General features: G+C 44.5%; 1 protein-coding gene across 11 annotated transcripts in view; it reads left to right on the forward strand.

Moving 5' to 3' along the window:
• CELF4 (CUGBP Elav-like family member 4) overlaps positions 1–21,246 on the forward strand; it is a 730,178-nt gene that overhangs the window by 599,871 nt on the left and 109,061 nt on the right. For 8 of the 11 annotated variants that reach the window (XR_013924765.1, XM_080371390.1, XM_080371393.1 and 5 more), the window contains exon 4: positions 19,019–19,147. Coding sequence is in view for 10 of the 11 variants with exons in the window: in XM_080371390.1 (XP_080227516.1) it covers positions 19,019–19,147 (129 nt within the window). In the remaining variant the exon portion in view is untranslated. The remainder of the gene's footprint in view (positions 1–19,018; positions 19,148–21,246) is intronic. The other 3 variants (XM_080371396.1, XM_080371399.1, XM_080371392.1) reach the window with 1 other exon arrangement.

The raw sequence follows: 21,246 nt of genomic DNA on the forward strand, positions 1-21,246 counted from the left end.
CAAGCTGGTGAGAATGAACAATGCCAGAGGCAAGAGGAGAGCGGCTATGTGCCATCGAGATCCTATCTTCCCCTTCACAAAACTGACTGATTGAGTTTTCCTTATCAGTAGAAGCTATCATGAGCTGCAAAGGTTGGATCTCTAGAATTGGAACTTCCTTGTAGTTCCTGCTGAGTATAGTGTTCAAGAGGGCGGACATTAAATGGATTAAGAAGCAGGTAATGGACAAATCTCAAAATGTAGTTGTCAAAGAGAAAGCATGATAGAGTGAGGGTATTTGTAGCAGGGTTCTGCACAAATTGGTACCAGCTCTGATGCTAGTCAGCATTATCATGAATGATGTGGAATTAAATATCCCAGCTGATAAAATCTGTGAAGAACACAAAATGGAAATCTGTAAGAACAGGATTCTGATACAGAGTCATCTGAGTCACCTAGGTCACCCTGAACGAGCTTTGGCTGGCTGAGATATTATGTCCGTGTCTCTGCAGAACCAAACCTGAGCTGACTCATGGAGGAATAAGGCTAAAAAACAGGCCTAAAGAATGAGGGGTTGTATTTCATAAGACAGGAACATAAAGAAGTACCTAGGTGATGACCTAGAAAAGTGGTTAGCATGGCTGAGGAAGTCAACATTAGCTCCCAGCGTGGTGGTGAGCAAAGCCATCTGATGGGAACTCTTGCTGTATAAACAGGGAAACTGGAGGACAAAGATGATCTTTAGCAGGTAGGGTTGGTGGGGGAAGTACTCTGGCAAACTGATCCCAGACTGGTGTTCACCTTTTAAAAACTGAAAGGTTTTTAGAAGAGCTGTATAAATGAAACGGATGCCTCCAAGTCTCAGGCTTAAAGAGTTGTACTCATCCTCACCTGAGAGAGCTCCAAAGTCTTTAAGGAAGTATCTTTTCTGGGGAAAAAAGCCTATATACAAAGGAGCACTTTCATCAGCTGGAGAGAGGCTGAACTTTTCTCTGAAACTTTTCCTATTTGAACATGATGCCAAACACATCAAAGTGAGAAGTCAGAGACAGGCTCTTGTCACAAAAGGATGCACATCAAAGCAAACTATGGTGCTGACAGTTGCTCTGCCTGTTGTCCTCATAGTAAGACTTGGCCCCTCACCAGGACACATATTTTAGCCAAAACACAATTTATAGGCATAACTGCAGGGCAGCAGCAGAATGGCTTAGGCATGGCAGCTCAGCTGTGGGATGGGAGGCTCCTGAGAGATGGGAGACCTCTGTGGGCACCTCCAGTACGGAGGGGGAGAGACCACATCACTGAAAATCCCTTTCTGACAATAAACCACGTGAGCCTCTGACTAGCCTGGGGTTAAGGGAATTTTGGGAGGAAGAAGGGGTCATCACTACTGTATTTTCCCCCATACAATGCCCATCTTTGCTTCCTGACTGGTGCTGCAGATCACCGGATAAGGTCTTTAGCATGTGGAGCGTGCCGAGACCACGCGCTGGCTCTCTGTGTCAAAGTTATCGCTCGCTGTCACATTTCGAAAGAGGAAGCGAGCCTGTTCCACGCATGCAGAGAACAAAGCCCTCACAAAGCCGAGTGAGAGTTACAACTTGTCAGCATGTCTCTCAGCCTGCCAAGGGCCAAACATGAAACACTAAAAAAGGCCTGAAATGAGGGAAAAAGGGGGAAATAACAGCACAGTGATCTTGCGAGCTCAGAAAAGGCTTGCTATAAAATAGCACCTTCGCTCCCTCTCTTTCCCTCTGTGTCTCTGAGTCCTGGCTACCGATGAAGGGAAAAGATGAGTCCCCTTAGCACAGTTACAGTACTGTTGCAGTAATAGGGACTGGAGCCAGGTTCAGTTCTGGCTTGCACAGCCCTGCTTTCTCCACACACCTCAAAAAGCATTGTTAGCCAAAAAACATTATTAGTGGTGATGAAACCTGAGGTGGAAAGACCCTATTGAGGGTTACATTTTCCCATGTGGACAGTGAAGCTCTAGTAGCTGGAAATTTGCCTTTCTGAGACTTGGATTTTACTCTGAATCAGGGAATTAATTTCTCCAGGTACTAACTTTGGATAGGAATAGGATAACTGCTTTTTATATTTGCTGATCTGGCCATAGCTGTGTTGGTGGGAGAAATAATTCTATCATTGCATGGTGCATGTCTGTATTGTTGATTTATACCTACTAAAGACCTTCTTTCAGGAAGCTTTGCAGATATATGCTTACTGATCATTTGGTTCAGGTGTATAATCTTCTGTTTCAAGTACTTTTGGCATGGATAATATACCATGGCAAGGGAAAGACAATAGTATAGTCAGCAGTGTTTAGGGGTAAGACAAAGGATCAACTTCAGTCCACTTCTGTAAAAACAGAGATGCATCTAAATAGCAAGTGGAGAAAATTAACTGAAAAGAGAGGAGTAACATCTTTTACTTCATACAGATTCAGTCCTGTAGCGGCAGTTGTTATTATAGTCAGTAGTATAGGCATCCTTCACGCGCTCTCCTCTAATTAAAATTAGATGAAGCAGAGTGCTGACAATAGAAAATTACTGAACAAATATTTGTCCTGTTCCCACCATGGCATTGTGCTGCCTTTCCTTCTGCTACCCAAACTGGTAAGGTATTGAGTTCCCTTCTGTAAGACTCATCTACTGTTAATCTTCAGTGTAGACTAAGAGATGCCCCTCGTCTTGCAGTCTTTACATAGAAGTGCACGGTCTCTGGTCCCCAGCTGTTCCCTTTCACCCTCCATGAGATGCACAGTACAGGGTCTCAGATATGAGCACAAATAGGATCAAATTGCGGTTTACAGCCAGGTTTTTATCTAACTCTTGAGCAAGGTGACAAGTTCATTAAGCCTGAAGGAAAACAAAAGGACAATGATAGTCCTTTGGAGAGTGCATGACCACACAGCAACACCACTTTTACAGAAGCAGAGCCCTAATTCAGTCAATAAGAGTTAATAGGTAATGTTGGGCTGAGCTGTGAAGGATATAAAAAAAAACAGTGGAAAGTAAAAAACTCAGCAAGAAGACAGGCAAGGCAGGATTTGGCCCTGAGCACTCCCATCTCCCTGCAAGCTAGGGAAGAAAACAGTGGAGAAAAGCTCTTCTGGTGCAAGCCACCAGTACGCTGTGCATATCCGCTCCAACCAACGCACATTGGCTGTGAGCTCAGACAGCAGCTGCCAAGGTCAGAGTCCTGGGACTGTCCCCACAGGCCTGTCAGGGAAGGTCTTACTAAACTGCATGAGTGGAGAAGTCCTGTGCCTTCTCCTGGCCATGTTCACCCCCAAAACCCTCCTGCAAATGGACCTACCAGCAATGCCAGTGCCTGCCTAGAGTAAACTGCCTCTGCAGCAGGAGGCTGTTATGAACCATTCTTTACTGCTGGCATAGCACCTGGCTCGTTTTCACCATTCTTAAAGGTTAACCTCATTTCCCTCTATTAGTTGGTTTTAGCAGATGCCATTCGGCACGGCAGTTAAAGAACTCTGTCAGTGGATGGAAATGACAGTGGCATTTAAAGCCAGTCAGAGCTGAGAGTTGAGGGGGGTGGGAATGTGGGTGGGAGAAATAATCTTCAATAAAATGTTTACAGGGGAATACAAAGTGACATCAAAGGAGTTTCACTTTCCCCAGCGAGAGGAGAGATCTTTGGCTCAATGCGCTGGCTGGCATGGGTCTCCTCTGAGTTTGAAACCAGCCCAAATCCAGCGAGACGAAGTGCCTGGGGGGCTCCAGACCAGGGCATGGGACATCCCGTGTCCTTGAGTAACTTCTTCCTGGGTCCAGCAGTTCTTGCTTCCAGCCAAGTGTGTGCTGAATATTGCTTTCATTAGAGGAAAGTCCTTTTGTGAGTGTGTTGGTCATAAATCTTATTGCAACCCTTGTATCACGCACTGTCATTGCCACCTGGCATTTCAGGCCACAATGTCTGGTTTCAGTTCTCCTGCATTCTTTCACTCCTCTGCACTTCTGTTTCAAAACCTGGGGTCAGGCTTGCAGGAAAGTCTTCCATTCACAGGAAGGATGAGCTTTGCCTGTGCTCTAGATTTCATAGGGGTGTGCTTTTCTTTTCCTTATTGCAACAGAGTGGTGAAAGGAGGCTAAGAAATGAGACTGAGTCCGGAAAGTGCATACAGACACCGAAACCCTGGCACACAAAAGGTGTGATCGACATCATTCAAATCCTGCTGTCCTTTTGCTCCATTCTCACCAGACCTCCCCTGGCATGGGTGTCATACTGTTCTGCATCAGGGAGAATCTGCAATACCCAGCAGTAAGGACATACTGAGCGCCAGTTCAGCAAGTCGAGGGTCTGATCCAAAGCCTGCAAGGCTCTGTGGCACTCTTTTTCATTAACTTCAATAAGCTTCAGCTCTAACCCTGAATCCTCAATGTTTATTTCAAGCACTGATGTAGCATCACTAGAATATAATGTTCCTTCGCATACGCACCTTACGGTAACGGTCTAAATGAGTATGTGAATAAGTCAAGCCAGATCCTGCCAGGCGGCACCCTGAAGCAAACCCATTCATTTCCTGGGTCATTTGTTGAGCTGGCCAAAGCATTTCAAAGGAACAGTTATCCAGCCGAACATGTAGTTTTGTAAAAGGCAAAGTGTTACCTTGGAATAGGTCCATTTCAATGAGATTTTTGCCAGGGGACATTTTTTTAAAATTAATGCATCGAGTTTTCATTTCAGGAGGTAGTCATTTTAACAGGATCTTTTTGATTAATTTTGTTTCAAGTCTGTATTGTATTAAACCACTAAGAACATAAGAGCTTCCGTTTTGGGTTAGACCAAAGGTTTGTCTAGTCCAGCATCCTCTGCTCCAGCAGTGCCCATCAGAAAGAGTAAGAACAGGGCTTTTATAAAGAGTGACCCTTCCCTAAATATCTTCCAGTTTCCAGCAGACAGAGGTTTAGTGACTAAGATAGATTTTGCATCTGGATATTCATGTTTAATAGCAGAGAGTGGACACAACCACCACTAATTTGTCTTATTATCTTTTGAGCTAATTTATGACTTTTGTGTTCAGCAACTTCCTATGGCAGAAGCATCTTTCCTTTATTCATATAGTGTGTGAAAATGTACTCTTTTGTCTGGCTTAAAACCACAGCCATTGTGCTTTATATATTTCATGAAGACAATTTTTTTTTATTCCTCTGAGACAATACCCTGTAACATTTCATAACTGAAGAATTTCCATTTCATAAGAACCTTGGCCTCTCCAAAGCGGAAGCACATTTTTGAGGCATCAGTATTTCCCACAGAAAGAGTATTCCATTTTTCACCCAATTTCAGTCATTTCATTATATCAATGTAATTGAGGGTGACAACAACAACAACAATAATAATTAATAATAACACACCGACAAAAAGCCTACTCAAGCACCCTGGGAAGAACTGGCAAGAATGAATGGAAGTTGCACAACAGCGAGTTCTTCCTCCTAGCTGGGCTAGGAAAGTCAGAAGGACAGCTTAGAGGGATCGGTCATCCCAGCCTCATCACACTGACTGTGTCGTGCCCCCACCTTTTAGTTTAAACACCTGTAAAGCAGATGGTAGTCGATATATGAGAGAGTCCAGTTCTCACCATCACTTCTACCTATAAAATCCCCAGACTGAGACTTCCACCTAGATAAAGTGGGACTGGTTTAAGCAAAGGGCTACCTTGTATTTAGGTGATATGCCTTGCAGGGAAAAAAATGTCACTTTTAAGGTCTCCCTGCAGTCAGCCGGATGTCTGAAGGATTAAACGTGTGGATCCTGTTTAAGTTCAGATCTTCAACTAATCACCTGCAACTGGCCATACGCGCTGTGTGCCCAGCTCCACTGCTCACACCCATAGGTAAATCCTTGCAGAATTTCAGCACTTGCTCTGTAAAGCAGGGTGAAATTATATTTCTATATCCAACCTCATGATTTTTCTGCTTACAGTCACAGGCAGGACTGTCTCTTTCCACGCTTACATACACAGCCTGGCACACTTTTGATATTAACTGAGGATTCCAGGTACAAGCATCAAACAAATAATAAACAAAACTTCTGTGTGAAATACGGCTTCATAACTGAAGTGAGCATTAGGCCTGGAGCTGTATGATGTAGGAAAGGTGTTATTGAGACCTATGAGACATGCTGCTTGGATTCCTTTATTATTATTGTATTCTTTCTCCTCTCCTTCATTTTCTTTGTTTGTAGACGAGGGGATGGAGAAGAGGAAAGCCAGGAAGTTTATAAAAGCAAGAAAGAAGGGAGCTGAGGCATTTTGTGGAGATCTTTAATGACATTCTGTATAATTTGAAAGTGGGGAAGGAAGGGGGGAGAGAAAAAGGGAATTAGCAAAAAAACTGGCAAAAGAAAAGTGGAATGTGGAGAGAAGCGTGTGGATGAATTTTAATGCAATCAGAAAGCTGTAATAATGGTAATAAAGGAATATATTCAGACGTCAAGAGAGGGAGAAGGGAACAGGACCCGCGACGCCAGAATTTAAATTAGACATAGGCATATAATTCTCTTTTCTCTCCCCCCCCCCCCCCCCCCCCCCGCCCCTTCCCTCAAATGAAGGAAATGGAATTTTTAAGCACAGCGAAAGAGGGATTAACAATTGGCAGGTTTTCAGCCCTTTGTCTTTTGGCGAATCCCATTTAATCACTGTCTTTAATATTAAGGAGGCTGTGGCTGTGCAGGGCTGTCTCAGGCTTGGGGGAAAAGGGATGATATACAGAGGAAAAGAGAGATAACACTTAGGTTCAGGCAATTGTGAGGAAGTGTTTCAATTACCTCCACTGAAGTCTTTAAAAACTGAAGTTTAATTTGATCTGAAATGTCGTCTGAGCTCCTGCAAGAGAAAATATGTCCTTCCCACCTCCCTTCCTGCCCCTGTCTTTGCTGTTTCAATAGTCTTCGGTGCTCAAGGCTGGAGTGGTACCACGGATTAATGTCCTGGCCTTCTAGGCTTCTGGAAAGGGTTTCAAAGCCCCAAAAGGTCACCAGTGAGATGAGTTTAGGAACTGAAACTTATTTTCCTGACATACCAGACTTGACATCACTGACCCTGTGGAGTTCATCAAGAAGCTTCTAAGCTCTGCTCTGAATGAGCGTGAAAACCAATCAGCCCTTCAGGCTCAGCCTTGTTTGGCCACAGAGTGAAAAGGGGATGTTACACATAGAAATTAAGATGTGTTAAATTCCCCAGAACCAAAGGCTGTAGGAGTTGTATTCAAATCTGAGCTTCCTCTGAAAGATAAGTGTAAAAACCTGAATAAGTGTTTATTTGAGATATCATTTGATAGTGCAGTACAAGACAGGTTTCTCCTTTGCCTCCTTCTTCTTCAGGAAATCCATCAGGCTGGGTCAGGGAGACATCAGTAGATCTGCACGAGGAAGAAGCCCAAACAGCCATGAAAAACCCTACAAAGTTTAGTTACAGCACAGCTGCACACCTCCACACTTAGATGCTGAGTCTCCTTAGGTACTTTTCTCCCATGAACATTTCTGGTGGTGTTCCCAGGACATGGTAACTGTAAGCAGAGGCTGCCAATATTAGGGAAAGAGGCATCATCTTTTTGTTGTTGTTGTTGTTGTTGTTTTTTTAATGATTGAAAGCCTGATTTTAATTCAGATATCCTTCATATTATGGAGGGATGGTGAAACGGAAGTGGGTGTTTGGGTAATGTGTTGAAATTAGAAAGATCAGATTTTGACTCCTGAGTCTTCCTAAAAAGCATCGCCCCATGAATCGTTCTCAGAAATATACCATTTGGGTGTTTCAGATAATGAATAAACTTCAAAGAATTATGATCTGCCAGGCACAAAACAGCCAGAGTCTTTGTGCTTTGCATGACACAAGGTTTTAGACTGCTCTCACCACCAGCTTTCCTTAAACAAGGGCTACTAGTAAAGCGGGTTGTTGTGAGTTGTTTTCCCAGCTCAGTATCAAACCCGTAAAACCTGTCATTTAAGATCTGCACAGGGAATAGCATCTCTTGGCAATGGACAGTTGTGATGGCACAGTTCAGCAAGTCAGAACTCAAGATATTTGTCTTGGGGTTATAATATTTTCAGCTGTACAAGAAGAGTCTGCTGTTAAAAGAATTGTTTAGGCTATGCCTTCATGGCAGGGTTTGCTTGGCCTGCTGCCCAAGTTTTGTCCATAACCTCTCTGCATAGAAGAAGCCTGAGTGTGCTTTTGTCTGAACTGTGTAGATGAGGCTGTAGGTTTACAGTTTGATTTCACTTCAGTGCAGGTAGACAGCAGGTCTTGCCATAGGAGCACAGGCCACCCAAGCCCAAAGAGCACTCATCCTCCTAGTCTGAAACATCTTCAACAACTTTTTCCACTTTTTGACCTAGCTCTGCACTTCATCAATTGTGCTCATATGCTTGCTGTCCCAAACCATTTCTGGACATGGTTTAGCAGCTGATGCAGACTGAGGGCCTGTTGCAGTTCCCTGTCAAGCAGGTCTCTCTGCTCAGGAGGATAGGGCTGTAGTATGGAAGAGGAACCCAAAAGCAGAGAATAGGGCAAGACACATTTGAATTTAAAATATTACCTTAGACTTCGGGTTCACCAGTTGGCAACATGTTTGATTTCTTTCCAGTTGCTCATAGAACCAGTAGCATCCAACATCTGTGTTCTCTTGGACTCATGCACCTAGATCACTGCAGCATTGTCTCCAGGGACCACATCACTTCAGGACATGAAAATGTCTCCCTGAACAACAACTCCAAGATCCACAGTCACTGTCATTTGCAAAAGCAGGGCTTTCTGTTCAGAACTAAACCCTGTCATGACTTACCCCCACCACAAACTCCTTTTGCATGAAAAAGGAGTTGGGGAAGCTCCAGTCACTTAAATGTGATAGAAACCATTAAAGGCTTCATCCATAGGTCTGACCACCTGCCTGCCAGATGTCTTCCATTACTACTGCTTGAGCTACCTGTATTCCTGGCATGTGGCAAACACTGAGCAGCTTCAGTAATGCCCAATTTTGCCTGGTGTAAGTACCAATTATTCTTTTGCAGATGGGGAAACTGAGGCTCCTTTTTGCACTGGGTAATTTATGTAGCCCATATTTCCAACGAAGCAGCTGTTCTTGGCCGAGAAGTATTATAAGTATTCAGTAACAGTGACTACATGGTGAACCCTTTCTCTGGTACCAGGAATAATAGATCAGTTTAAGGGAAAAGTGATTTTGACTTTCACAACATCCAGAGCATGGCTTGAGGTGAGACCCATGAGTCCTAAATACCAATGTGAAATGTACAGACAGGAGCTTCGGCCAAGCTCTTGCACATCCTCATGGCTCCGCTCTTACATGTCCCTGGAACAGGGTCCCCAGGGAAATGGTGATGGCACCAAGCCTGTCAGAGTTCAAGGAGTGTCTGAAGGATGCTCTTAGTCACATGGTTTATTTTTGCGTAATCCTGTGAGGAGCAGGGAGTTGGACTAAATGATCCTTATGGGTCCCTTCCAATGCAAGATATTCTATGATTCTGTGATCAGGAGTGATTTCATTCTTTTCCAAAATGAGATCTAGGGCCTGTCTATTGAAAATAGTTTGTGGCATGTTCAAAATAAACAAAAGGGGGAGGTTCCTAACTCAACACATAACTAAGCTGCAGAACATCTTGCTGGAGGATGTGGTGGATGCTCACAGTTTACATGGGTTCAAAAGCGCTCTAAACAATTATATGAAAGAAGGAGACTTTAAAACCTGTTACATATTAAAATAAACAGTGCAGGCTCCAGAAGTCCCTCAACTGCAGAACCCTAGATTCCATGACAATATTTGGGGGGATTAACAAAATTGCTTCCCCTGTTCTTGTACTCTTTCCTAGACATCCACAACTGACTATTACCAGAGGCAGCACACTGAGTCAGACAGACCCACTGTCTCTCATACAGCTGTTCTTTCTCTCTGCATACAGGATCCATGTCCAAGTCGAGGCTCAGAGTGCAGCCAAGCAATTAAATACAAGAAATCCTTCAAACTAAGTTTTCAGCAGCAACAGTGGAGAGTAACACACCTGTGGGATGAAGATTTCTTCTTTGTGCAGGAGAATTATGCTCCCACACCTGGGCTTATATTCATTTACGCTTGTCCCCATCACACAGCTGTTCAGATTAGCTGTTACTCTCTCTAGCCCGGGTGTCTCAAAGCCTCTGTCTTCAGCAGTCAGAGACCGGCAGCTGTGCAATCATATCTGCTAACGTATGGGATATTAGGAATCTGTTAAGTAAAACCAAACCAGGGAGGGAGGAAGGGAAGCGATCAGCACAAAGAAATCACTCCTACTAAGATGTGATTAGGGATGCCCCACAACACCCAGCTGCAAGGAACAGGTGAACTCAGCAAACATTTTAAAACCTACAATAGAATTAGCCCCTTGTGGGTGTTGTTTGACATGGGGAGGAGGAGTGAAAAGCAGGGAAATAGAAGCCCATGCAGGTGGAAGGAGGGTTTGGTTGTTATTGTTTGCAAGTAAGTAGTGGTAGGTTTCCATTGTTCCCAGAGTGGGTTGGGTGTTTGGTTGCTGATGTTTTTTTTCCCCCGTCCTAATTTTTGAAACACTTCCATTTTACAAGGTTCATGTATTTTCCAGCAAGGTACCATGGAGAAGATAATTAGCTAATTTACAATTAGCTACAACAGAATTCGTAATCGCTTCCCCTGTGGAAAGGGCTGTAATCATCATCACAGAGCTGTAGGACTGCTGTGAAAATGGCAATAGAAGTGTGCAGCCCCGGCCCCAGGAAATGCCCTGCTTTTAGCCTATTGATCCACCTGATTAGCACGGGTTGAGGGGAGCAGCAGGGCACTCTGGCTGGAGAGCAAAGCCAGTTTGAGTTTGTAGCTTTGAGCTTAGGGCCTAACCCAAACTTTTGTGATGTTCAGGGCACCTGCAATCACCCCTCTGCTCCATAGCTCCTCCTTTCTTCTTTGGCCAGAGGAGGATACCTTGTCCATGACTGTCCCCCAAAAAAACAGGTTTATATCTCTCTTCCATCCCTGTGACTCTGGCAGACTCCTGATCCCACTGCATGGTTTGGGGGTACTGGTGAATGAAAAGTTGGACATGATCCAGCAAAGTGCGCTTGCAGCCCAGAAAGCCAACCATACCCTGGGCTGCATTAAAAGAAGCGTGGCCAGCAGGGTGAGGGAGGTGATTCTCCCGCTCTGCTCTCGTGAGACCCCACCTGCAGTGCTGCATCCAGCTCTGCAGCACAAGGAAGACACGGACCTGTCGGAACAAATCCAGAGGAGGGCCACAAAATACAAGGTTTTGTGTTGGAGCACCTCTCCTATGAAGACAGGCTAAGAGAGTTGGAATTGTTCAGCCTGGAGAAGAGAAGGTTCTAGGAAGACCTTACGGTGGCCTTTCAGTACTTAAAAGGGGCTTATAAGAAAGATAAGACTTTAAGGGACAGACTTTTTAGTAGAGCCTGTAGTAGTAGAGGAAAAGGGGTAATGGTTTTAAACTAAAAGTGTATAGATTCAGACTAGATATAAGGAAGACATTCTTTATTGTGAGGGTGGTAAAATGCTGCAACTGGTTGCCTGGAGAGGTGGGAGATGCTCCATCCCTGGAAACATGCAATGTCAGGTTGGATGGGGCTCTCAGCAGCCTCACCTAGTTGAAGATGGCCCTACTCATTGCTGGGGGGTTGGACTAGATGACCATTAAAGGTGTCTTCCAACTCAAACTGTTCAATGATTCTGTATGATTCTGTGATGGACAGCATCAATGCCACCTCCTCTCCCCTCTCAAGCAATGACCAGTCAGGACAGCAGGCAAGGAAGATCCACTCTGCCTCTGGCAGCCTCTCTGGTAGATGTGCCACTTGTTCCGGTGCACCAGCATTTTCTTCTTACCCTCAACTGCACAGAGAACTTCTCTAGGCTGCTCGTTTGTTCTGTCATGGTGCCAAGGAGAGAAGCTTAAAGGCCTTCCCAGTGCCTGGACTGAGGCTTTACCGCTGATCCCTCACTGTGTGTGCAAGCAGTGTTTGAGGAGGAGGGGAATAGCAGCAGGGACAAATAATTATTAGCTATACAAATAATGGAATTAATTAGCATCTGGTTTCTGAAATAAAGCCATGCAGCAACCTGGTCCTAATGCTTAAAAAGCCAAAGGCATCAAATAACATCAGAGAGCTGCTCTGGTGAATACCATGTGCATAGAGAAGATGCTTGTTCCCACACAGAAATATGCAAACGCCAGTTTTATTCTTGCACAAAGAAGCACACACAGTATCTGTGTGTGATGCCCTGGCAGGGAACTCAGGATGAAATAGGGAGTCTCACAGTTTTTAGAATAAGGGGTTTTGTGGCTAGAAGGGACCGTCGTGACCTTCTGGTTCACCCTCTTGATTAGCCTGGGCCACAAAGGTGGTAGATCCGTCCCTCTTTATTTCCAAAGCCTTGAATGCAATGTTCTAGATGGTAAAGCTGGCTTATGCTTTCCTGATACAAGGATTCAACCTCTTTGTTTTGCATGAGGAATATGAGAACACAAGTGTATTTATATACTGTTAATCTAAATGTACCCCCACGCACACACATACATTAGCAAGAGCTAGCTGGATAAACACAAACCTGTGTCGTGTCTCTCTGTGAGTGACCCTAATTTTCCCCCAGTCCCTCCGCAATTGCTGTGATTCTTGTTCTTGTCCTCTTGCTCCACAGAGGGTCAAATATCCTGCATCTCATTGTCCCTTCTGTCTCTTTAATTAGTGCCCGTCCTCCCCCTTCTCCCCCACACTCACATGTCCCCCCCTTCCCATCTCCTCTCAGCACTTGGTTTGCAACGCTCTATTATTTCACCTTTCATGCATGCCGCCTCCTTCGCCCCGGCCCATCTGACACCTCTGCCTTACGCTTATCATAGAGAAATAACATTTAAATACAAATAGAACAGGGAATAATTTAACCCCTATTTGCACTAGGGAAGGTGCTGAAGCTTCATATAAACACAGCTGGGGAGATTTGCAGATGCTGTGTACTCATCTGACAGGTTACATTTCTTCACCACTGTGCCTTGCAGCCCACTATTCCTGATGGGCACAAGCCTCTGTCGCTGGCAGAGTGGTCAAGAAAAGGGAAGCCTGGTTTCATGGTGATGCTGGAAATGTCACCAAGGGGACATCCCTGAGAGCTCTGGTTTGCTATTGTTGTGGCCTTTCTCTCCCTACCTGTCCTCCTGGGAGGAACAGGGGGTGCTGGCTCCTGTTATTGCTGTGGTTTGTTTATGGCAAAATGGTGTAGACTTGAGATAAACTTAATTTCAGTATTATCAGTGTGCCTCAGGTTTCTCATGGGAAGGGCCTCATGGTGCACCAGCAAAAAACTCCCTGGCTCTCCTGGGCATCACACCAGAGAATTTGCTAGCCATGGTTATTTCCATGGGCCAAACAAGCACGGTGGACTTAGGCTATAAGGAAAGACTGCTAATGGGGTGAGCACTAGTAAGGGAAAACAAAAATGTGGGGAGAAGAGGATTACATGGACACCACATCCAGCCCCCATGCTGCAGGGCACTGTCACTGCTCAGGCTGCTGCTGTTAAGGGTTGCCTCTACAGAGAGGTTAGTAAGGTTTCTTCACCAACATGTGATATATAGGTGTGAGACAGAAAGAGAAACTATCATTTAGTGCATGTAATAGACAGAAACTTGGACAGGCCTTTCTTGAAAAAAGCAAAAGGGAGATGCTCAGTTCAACAAGGCCAAGTGCAAGGTCCTGCATGTAGGTCAGGACAATCCCAAGCATCAATACAGGTTGGGAGGAGAATGGATTAAAAGCAACCCTGAGGAGAAAGACTTGTTAATGCATGAGAAGCTCAACATGTCCCGGCAATGTGCACTTGCAGCCCAGAAAACCAACCGTATCCTGGGCTGCATCAAAAAAACATGGCCAGCAGGTCGAGGGAGGTGGTTCTCCCCCTCTGCTCCGCTCTGGTGACACCCCACCTGGAGTGCTGCATTCAGCTCTGGGGTCCCCAGCATAAAAAGGACGTGGACCTGTTGGAATGGGTCCAGAGGAGATGATCAGAGGGCTGGAGCACCTTTGCTATGAAGACGGGCTGAGGGAGCTGGGGTTGTTCAGCCTGGAGAAGAGAAGGCTCCAGGGACACCTTCTAGCAGCTCCCAGTACCTAAAGGGGACCTGCAAGACAGCTGGAGAGGGACTCCTGACAAGGGCATGTAGTGATAGGATAAAGGGGAATGGCTTTAAGCTGAAAGAGGGTAGATTTAGGTTAGATATTAGGAAGAAATTCTTTGCAGTGAGGGTGGTGAGGCACTGGAACAAGTTGCCCAGAGAAGCTGTGGAAGCCCCAGCCACCTTCAGGAGTGTTCAAGGCCATGTTTTATGAAGCTTTGAGCAAGCTGGCCTAATGGATGGTGTCCTTGCTGATAGCAGGGTCGTTGGAACTACATGATCTTTCAAGTCCCTTCCAACCCAAATCATTCTGTGTTTCTATGGCCTATGCTCATATGTGCATAAATACTTGATGCAAGGCCATGTGTGCCCTTGTGGAAGCTGCACAGAATAGATTTTCATCATATATGTTCTTAGACATGCTAAGTAGCTCACTGACTTGATTTCCCTCATAGGGAGGAGATAAAGGCTGCTCCTCATGGCTCCTTTTGTGTAAGACAAGATGGTACTGTGAGGTACCATTCCTTCTTCCATGGCCATTGGCCGCTTAGGCTGGAGCATACAGTGATGCCCACAGCTCCAGTTGGGGACATCCCAGATCATGGGCTCATGCCCAGCCCCGTTTTGTCCCTCTCTTCTGCCCTTGGACAGGGGTATTTCTGTTCTCCTTGGCTGTGTGTTCATTTTGCCCCAACTCCCAGTTCTCAGGGGGCCTGATCTGAAGGTTTCTTTACCCCTCAGTCCCACAATCTTAAATGAGGATGACAGCATCAAGCTTGGCAAGGAGGTCACAGGGGACTGAGTCTGCCCAGTGTTCTGAATTTCAGATGTGGGTCCTGCGATGCATAGAGTTGGCATAGTATATCACTGAAAGAGAAGGAATCATGGGACTCAGTGAGGTGTTATGGGTGGACCATGGGTGGTAGGGATGTACCCTGCACCCTGCAGACAGGCAGAGCGCTGGGACAGCTTGATCTGGGGATTGCTCCAGGTTTGTGTGCAGCCTAAACGTTTGGTTTCTGTAGGATGCAGAGTGGCCTGAGAGATGGAACAGCAAGATACTACTGTCCATTCTCATTCAAGGACACTGGAAAAGTCTGGTGGGAAGCATCTTGGCATACATACGCGCTCAGACATGTCCCACTGACACCAGCACATCCTGTCTTCATTTTCTCCTGGTAGTCTCATGGCCTTGTTTAGAGCAAAGTAGTTGCCCTGGTGCATGGCATGACAGCTTTTTCTTTGGGACTTGGAAGAGCAGCATATGGGGACACTTGGGGTGTAATGGGCTCATATAAGCCCATTAGAGGATAAACTGATTAGCCAAGACCTGGAACATGCTGAATGGTCCCAGCTGTTGGAGCCTGCCCTCTCTTTTCCCACCCTAGATCTGTGAGGGGTGGTGTTTAAAGATGCTGCTGAGCTCCCTGGCAGGGCTGGGACGTGAAAGGTAAATGCAGCACTTTGTTAGAAGCACCTTTCAGAGAAAAAAATCTTGTTAAACTGACTCATTTTTTATCAGCCAAGTGTGTGATTGTGAGGATTTCTGAAATGGCAGATGTGACAAATGGTTCCCCTGACAACCCAAGGCAGTTTTTCAGGAGAGAGACTGGGCACTGGTTTGGAGAGGGAGCTGGAGGTGATGTCCAGGCAGTGCTGAGCCCTGGTTGGCCCTGGGGACCCCTTCATGCCATGTCCTCTGGAGCAGCTGGACCAGAAGCCCCTGGGGGAGGTAGTCCTCACCCTTAGCCGAGCCTGTCCCTGCTGGTCTGATGGCCACTTCATGGGCAGCTCACCAAAGCACTGCATCTTCTGCCAGCCAGCTCTGGGGACAGGCATCACCATTCCTAGCGTCCTGCAGAGATGCAGAAAAGGGAACGAAAAAAAAAAAAAGATTAAAATCAAATAAAACAGAATATAAAATTAAGTGGTTCCTAAAACACCTGGTTTTAGCTTTGCATAAACTAAACCAGACAAGGCAGTTTCAGGCCAGTTCCACACTAGAGAGTTTTGCTGACAGAGGAGGGATGTGATTTTTTTTTTTTTTTAATGGTACATTTATATTAGCAAAAAGCCTGGTGAAAATACAGTTACATAGCTATAGAAGTGCTTTTGCTGATGCAGCTTGTTTGAAACAGCAGAAACCATATAAAGTACAATATAACAGATGCTTCCTCCATGCTGGAAGTATTTACTAGACACAAACTTTCCAGGCAAAGCCTTTTGCCAGTGCTGTTCCCAGTTCATTACCTCACTCTGCCCCATTCCTAAAATATCTCCCATCTTCCAGGACAGCTGGTGTCATTTGGTGGGTGGGTTTTCCTCCAATATCTGGACTACCACTGGAATTTGGACTGGACTTTTTCTCCAAGGCTTTGTCTAGCCAAGACTGAGAGATGCCCCACAGAGCACAAGCTCAACTTCAGTAGCTGCCTCTCTAAGGCTTATACCCCACCTCGGAGAGTCTCTTTTGTGGGTCAGTCTGGCCATCAAGAAAACAGACCTTTCAGACATCCAAAGTACCTTATTTTGAGGTGAAAAGAATCTGCACTGTGTTAGTTAGGGCTTTGTGCATCATCAAAGCCTGAACGTTGGGTTGCCAGCAAAGACCTCGAGAAGCCTCTTTGTTAAACATTTCCAACATAAAGTAGGCATATTTCTTGCTTTAACATGCTATCAGAAAGCTAGCGCTGTTTCTCTCTCCTATCAGAAATGCACATGTGCCCTTCATAACCTGTTTTTCCTACCACTTCAACAGCCTAACTGAAGGCAACATAACTCCTCGCTTTCTGTGGGCAGTACACTTTTCGTTTACATGGATAACCTGACTACAGGATTGAAAGCTTTTAATATCCTCTCTTGATATCCACTGCATGAAAAATTATCCTCATCCAAGGCTATAAAGTAATTTGCCAATTTGCAGGTGCATCTTGGAGAGGGGAATTTTGATCAAACACAGGTTGAAGCAGAACAGATTGCCTACACGAGCGATTTCTCGGTGAACAAAAGTGACATAAATCGCCCAATTAGTCAGCTAGAAAAGGGTTGTTACAAACCAATGTTTTGTTCAGCTTTAGGTTAACGTGTGCATTATAACTAAATAAATTAAAAAATCAAACTATTTATTTATTTATTTAGATATATTTATTCAAATTAGTTACTTCTGCTCTGTAAACTGCTCTGAAAAAATCATTGGTTCACACATTTACATAGCCCTTAATGAATGATAAGACATTTATGAATCATGTGCAAATGGCCTGTTTACATACACAATGTAAACTATGTAAATTTCTTTTTTTATTTGTGTAATGCTATCGGTCTCTGAACATAAACCTGATCTAGAGGCATCACTCTGTGCCCACTGAGGTCCTTCTGCCAACTCAGCAGTCATTAATTTAGTCTGTTTTCACCAACATTTTCTGAAGGTGTTTCATTCTGGACTGAATATCCCCATACCAACACCAAGTCCAAGTATAACTCATAGAATCATAGAATGGTTTGGCTTGGAAGGGATCTTAAAGGTCATGTAGTGCCAACAACCCTGCTATGAGCAAGGACACCTTCCATTAGACCAGCTTGCTCAAAGCTTCATAAAACATGGCCTTGAACACTCCTGAAGGTGGCTGGGGCTTCCACAGCTTCTCTGGGCAACTTGTTCCAGTGCCTCACCACCCTCACTGCAAAGAATTTCTTCCTAATATCTAACCTAAATCTACCCTCTTTCAGCTTAAAGCCATTCCCCTTTATCCTATCACTACATGCCCTTGTCAGGAGTCCCTCTCCAGCTGTCTTGCAGGTCCCCTTTAGGTACTGGGAGCTGCTAGAAGGTGTCCCTGGAGCCTTCTCTTCTCCAGGCTGAACAACCCCAGCTCCCTCAGCCCGTCTTCATCGCAAAGGTGCTCCAGCCCCCTGATTATCTCCTCTGGACCCATTCCAACAGGTCCACGTCCTTTTTATGCTGGGGACCCCAGAGCTGAATGCAGCACTCCAGGTGGGGTGTCACCAGAGCGGAGCAGAGGGGGAGGATCACCTCCCTCGACCTGCTGGCCATGTTTTTTTGATGCAGCCCAGGATACGGTTGGTTTTCTGGGCTGCAAGTGCACATTGCCGGGACATGTTGAGCTTCCTCATTCAAAAAAGAAAAATTATCTACTAGCAGACCATGTCCTGCTTGGACATGAAATACCATCTGCTTGAGCTATCTCATATATTAGTAGACATAAATTAACTTTATGTTTTGAAAAACAATGTATAAAAATATGGGGCTTATTTCTAATAAACTTAAAAAATGTATTAAAAAACTCATCCAAACTTGTAGGTATATGTCTGTGAGTGGGTATGAATGACAAATTTCCATTTACAGGCTGTGGCTTCCTTTATATCCTGATCTAAAACAGCTTGTGTTAAACATTTTTTTCCCTGCAACTTACTTAGTATTGCAAAGGCTGTTAACTTGTTATTTTTCATTTGGACTTCATTTTTATATTCTAACTTTATCCATATTCCTCTTGTATCATGGTTCTAGCAATGTTGTCATTTCAGTTACTGTAAGCTGACTGCAAAGATTGATCAGAAAAAGTTGATTTGGAAGACTTCAGTGCCTAGATTTTAAGAAGCAGTTAAAGATTTTATATACAATCAAAACTTTCTAGTTTGCTTGTTTGTTTCTTGAAATTGCCAAATTATTTTCAAGTAGTCATTGAACATCTGAGGCTACTAAGTTTTTTCAAGCCAGCCACCTGAAAAGACTAGCAGCTTCTAAAATATGTCACCTTAATGAAATCACTGTTTGTTTTGCATGTGATACTGAGCCATCTTGGCTCTCACATCCCTCCTGAAATATGGTAAGCATCTCTTTATTTTGTTCCAGAAGACAGAAAACTCTTTGTGGGCATGCTCAATAAGCAGCAGTCAGAAGATGATGTGCGCAGGCTATTCGAGGCATTTGGCAACATTGAGGAGTGCACAATCCTTCGGGGACCCGATGGGAACAGCAAAGGTAAGGCGATGGCTTCTGTCAAGCTAGACCCAGGCTCAGTTTGTGTATCATTTTCTGGCGTGACAAAGTCACTATGTGGCTGCCAGGAAAGCATCTCTAACATTAGGAGGGGTCACATATGCCGAGGGAAGCTGTTACTTTGCTGGTTGGTGTCTGCTTGCTTATGAGAGCAAAAAGCTGATTGCACCTAAAAGCACATGCCTCTGATGAGCTATGTCTCACCACATGCAAACTATTAGTTTGTTCACAGCACAAAGCCTTCCCTCTGAACGCAGGGCCTCTGCATTCACTCAAGATGTGCTCTCCCCACCCTGTTGAACAGGCCAATTCTTCCTTTTAAACAAAGCCAAGGTTTCTACTTTATACCTTGATTTACTGTCTCTGCCATTATCTCAGCTTATTTCTCACCCACCAGAACCAGGTCTTCCCTGTCTTCACTTGGTCTTTGCATAGATACATCTCAGCCAGTGATCACAATTCCAAGGGTACGGACACTGATTCAAACATTACATTCAGTAGACAAGTACCATTTGAAACCCACAAATGCTTCATTGTGAAACGACGTGCCTTATTTCTTTCTGCCACTGTTTGGCATCACTTGTTACATGGGTAGCATGAAAGATCTTCTGCTACAGCCCAGGTATAAGAATGAGGCTTCTCTCTTGAGTTGGAGGGTCATTTTTTTTCCTCCATCAGTCTCTAGACAAAGTAACTTCAATTTGAATAGGAAGCCCTCTTCTTTTGACAGTATAATATGTCCATTAAATATTGATCTGTGTGTAATATATCATAAACTGTGCTGGAATGTGCAGCACCAGAGAAGAGACCAGTCCTGCTGATGTTCATATCTCACTGGATATTTTGACATGTGACAACATCAACCAGCACATTTTTGCAACAGGGAGGTAAAAAAATCACGGTGATACACTGGAGAAAGATATTGGTATTCCGTAAAATCACTGGCAGGCAAAAAAGACTCGCACCAGCATTACAGGGCAGTTGTCTGGTATATGTCAGCAAAGCTCAGCCTTCCTGAGCTGAAAATAAACTGTGGGCACCTTTCTTCAATTGCAGGTCTACTTTAGTTCCGTGACATCCAAATAGAGGGGCTGCCCCACTGGAAAACAGTAGGTTAGGTTGGCTTAAAAGAGCTCCAGCCATCATAACAGTAACCAGTTAAGCACTCCATTCACAGAACAAATCAATAAATTGGGGAAAACAACAACAACAAAAATAATCTATCTGCCTCCGCCTGAAATTGTACAGAACAAAATCTAATGACAAAGGAGTTAAATAGAGTAATAATAAAGGCAATGATGTCTGAGATTTGCAAGAAACAGATTCCAAAGGAGATCCAACTCACAGACTTGTAATCATACTTGCTCCATCTTTTTTTCTTTCCTTCCCTCTTAAACAATTTCATTATAAGTCTGAATCTGAGTGGCAGCTCCATATTGCTAACCAGTTTAATTATTAGTGCTAGCGGGCTGCAGTCTCAGGCTTGCGTTTCACTGAGCTGTTCAGGATCAATACTGAGCCTTGACAGAGTTAATATTACCAGCTTCCATTTGCTGGTGCTATTTACTGAGAATGTGAAGCTCCTAATTTACACACACACAGTTACATACACGCACACAGGCACACAGAGCAGTCAATCTAACAGAAAACTTAAGGCTAGTGCCCTTATCTTAGGAGCTAGTCAGGCAAGCCACAACTCCCCCAAAGTTATTTCCAGTTTGTAATGTTTTCCATCTGCTAGAAACCAATGTGACACACATTGCTTGTGAGTTACTTAATTTGGGTAAAACCCATAAGGCTTAAATTCGGTCTAATTTGAGATTTAAGCAGATTGTCTAAGCATCAGATAGCAATCAAATCCCATAAACTTCAATCCTACCCAACCTACTACATGAAGTCCCACAGGCATCCCTGTGGTGAGCCTCTAAAGTCTTCCAGGTACCTCCATGCAAGCACTGCTCTCAGAAGGCAGGACCTAGCTTCCCACTTTAATGCCACCACAGTTCAGTCACAGCCAGAAAGCTGCCTGAACCTTGCCTGAGGCCATGGGTGATGTTCTGAACGGTGAGCTATATCCTTCA

This window comes from Falco punctatus (assembly GCF_963210335.1).
Source record: "Falco punctatus genome assembly, chromosome: Z".
Lineage (NCBI taxonomy): Eukaryota > Metazoa > Chordata > Aves > Falconiformes > Falconidae > Falco > Falco punctatus.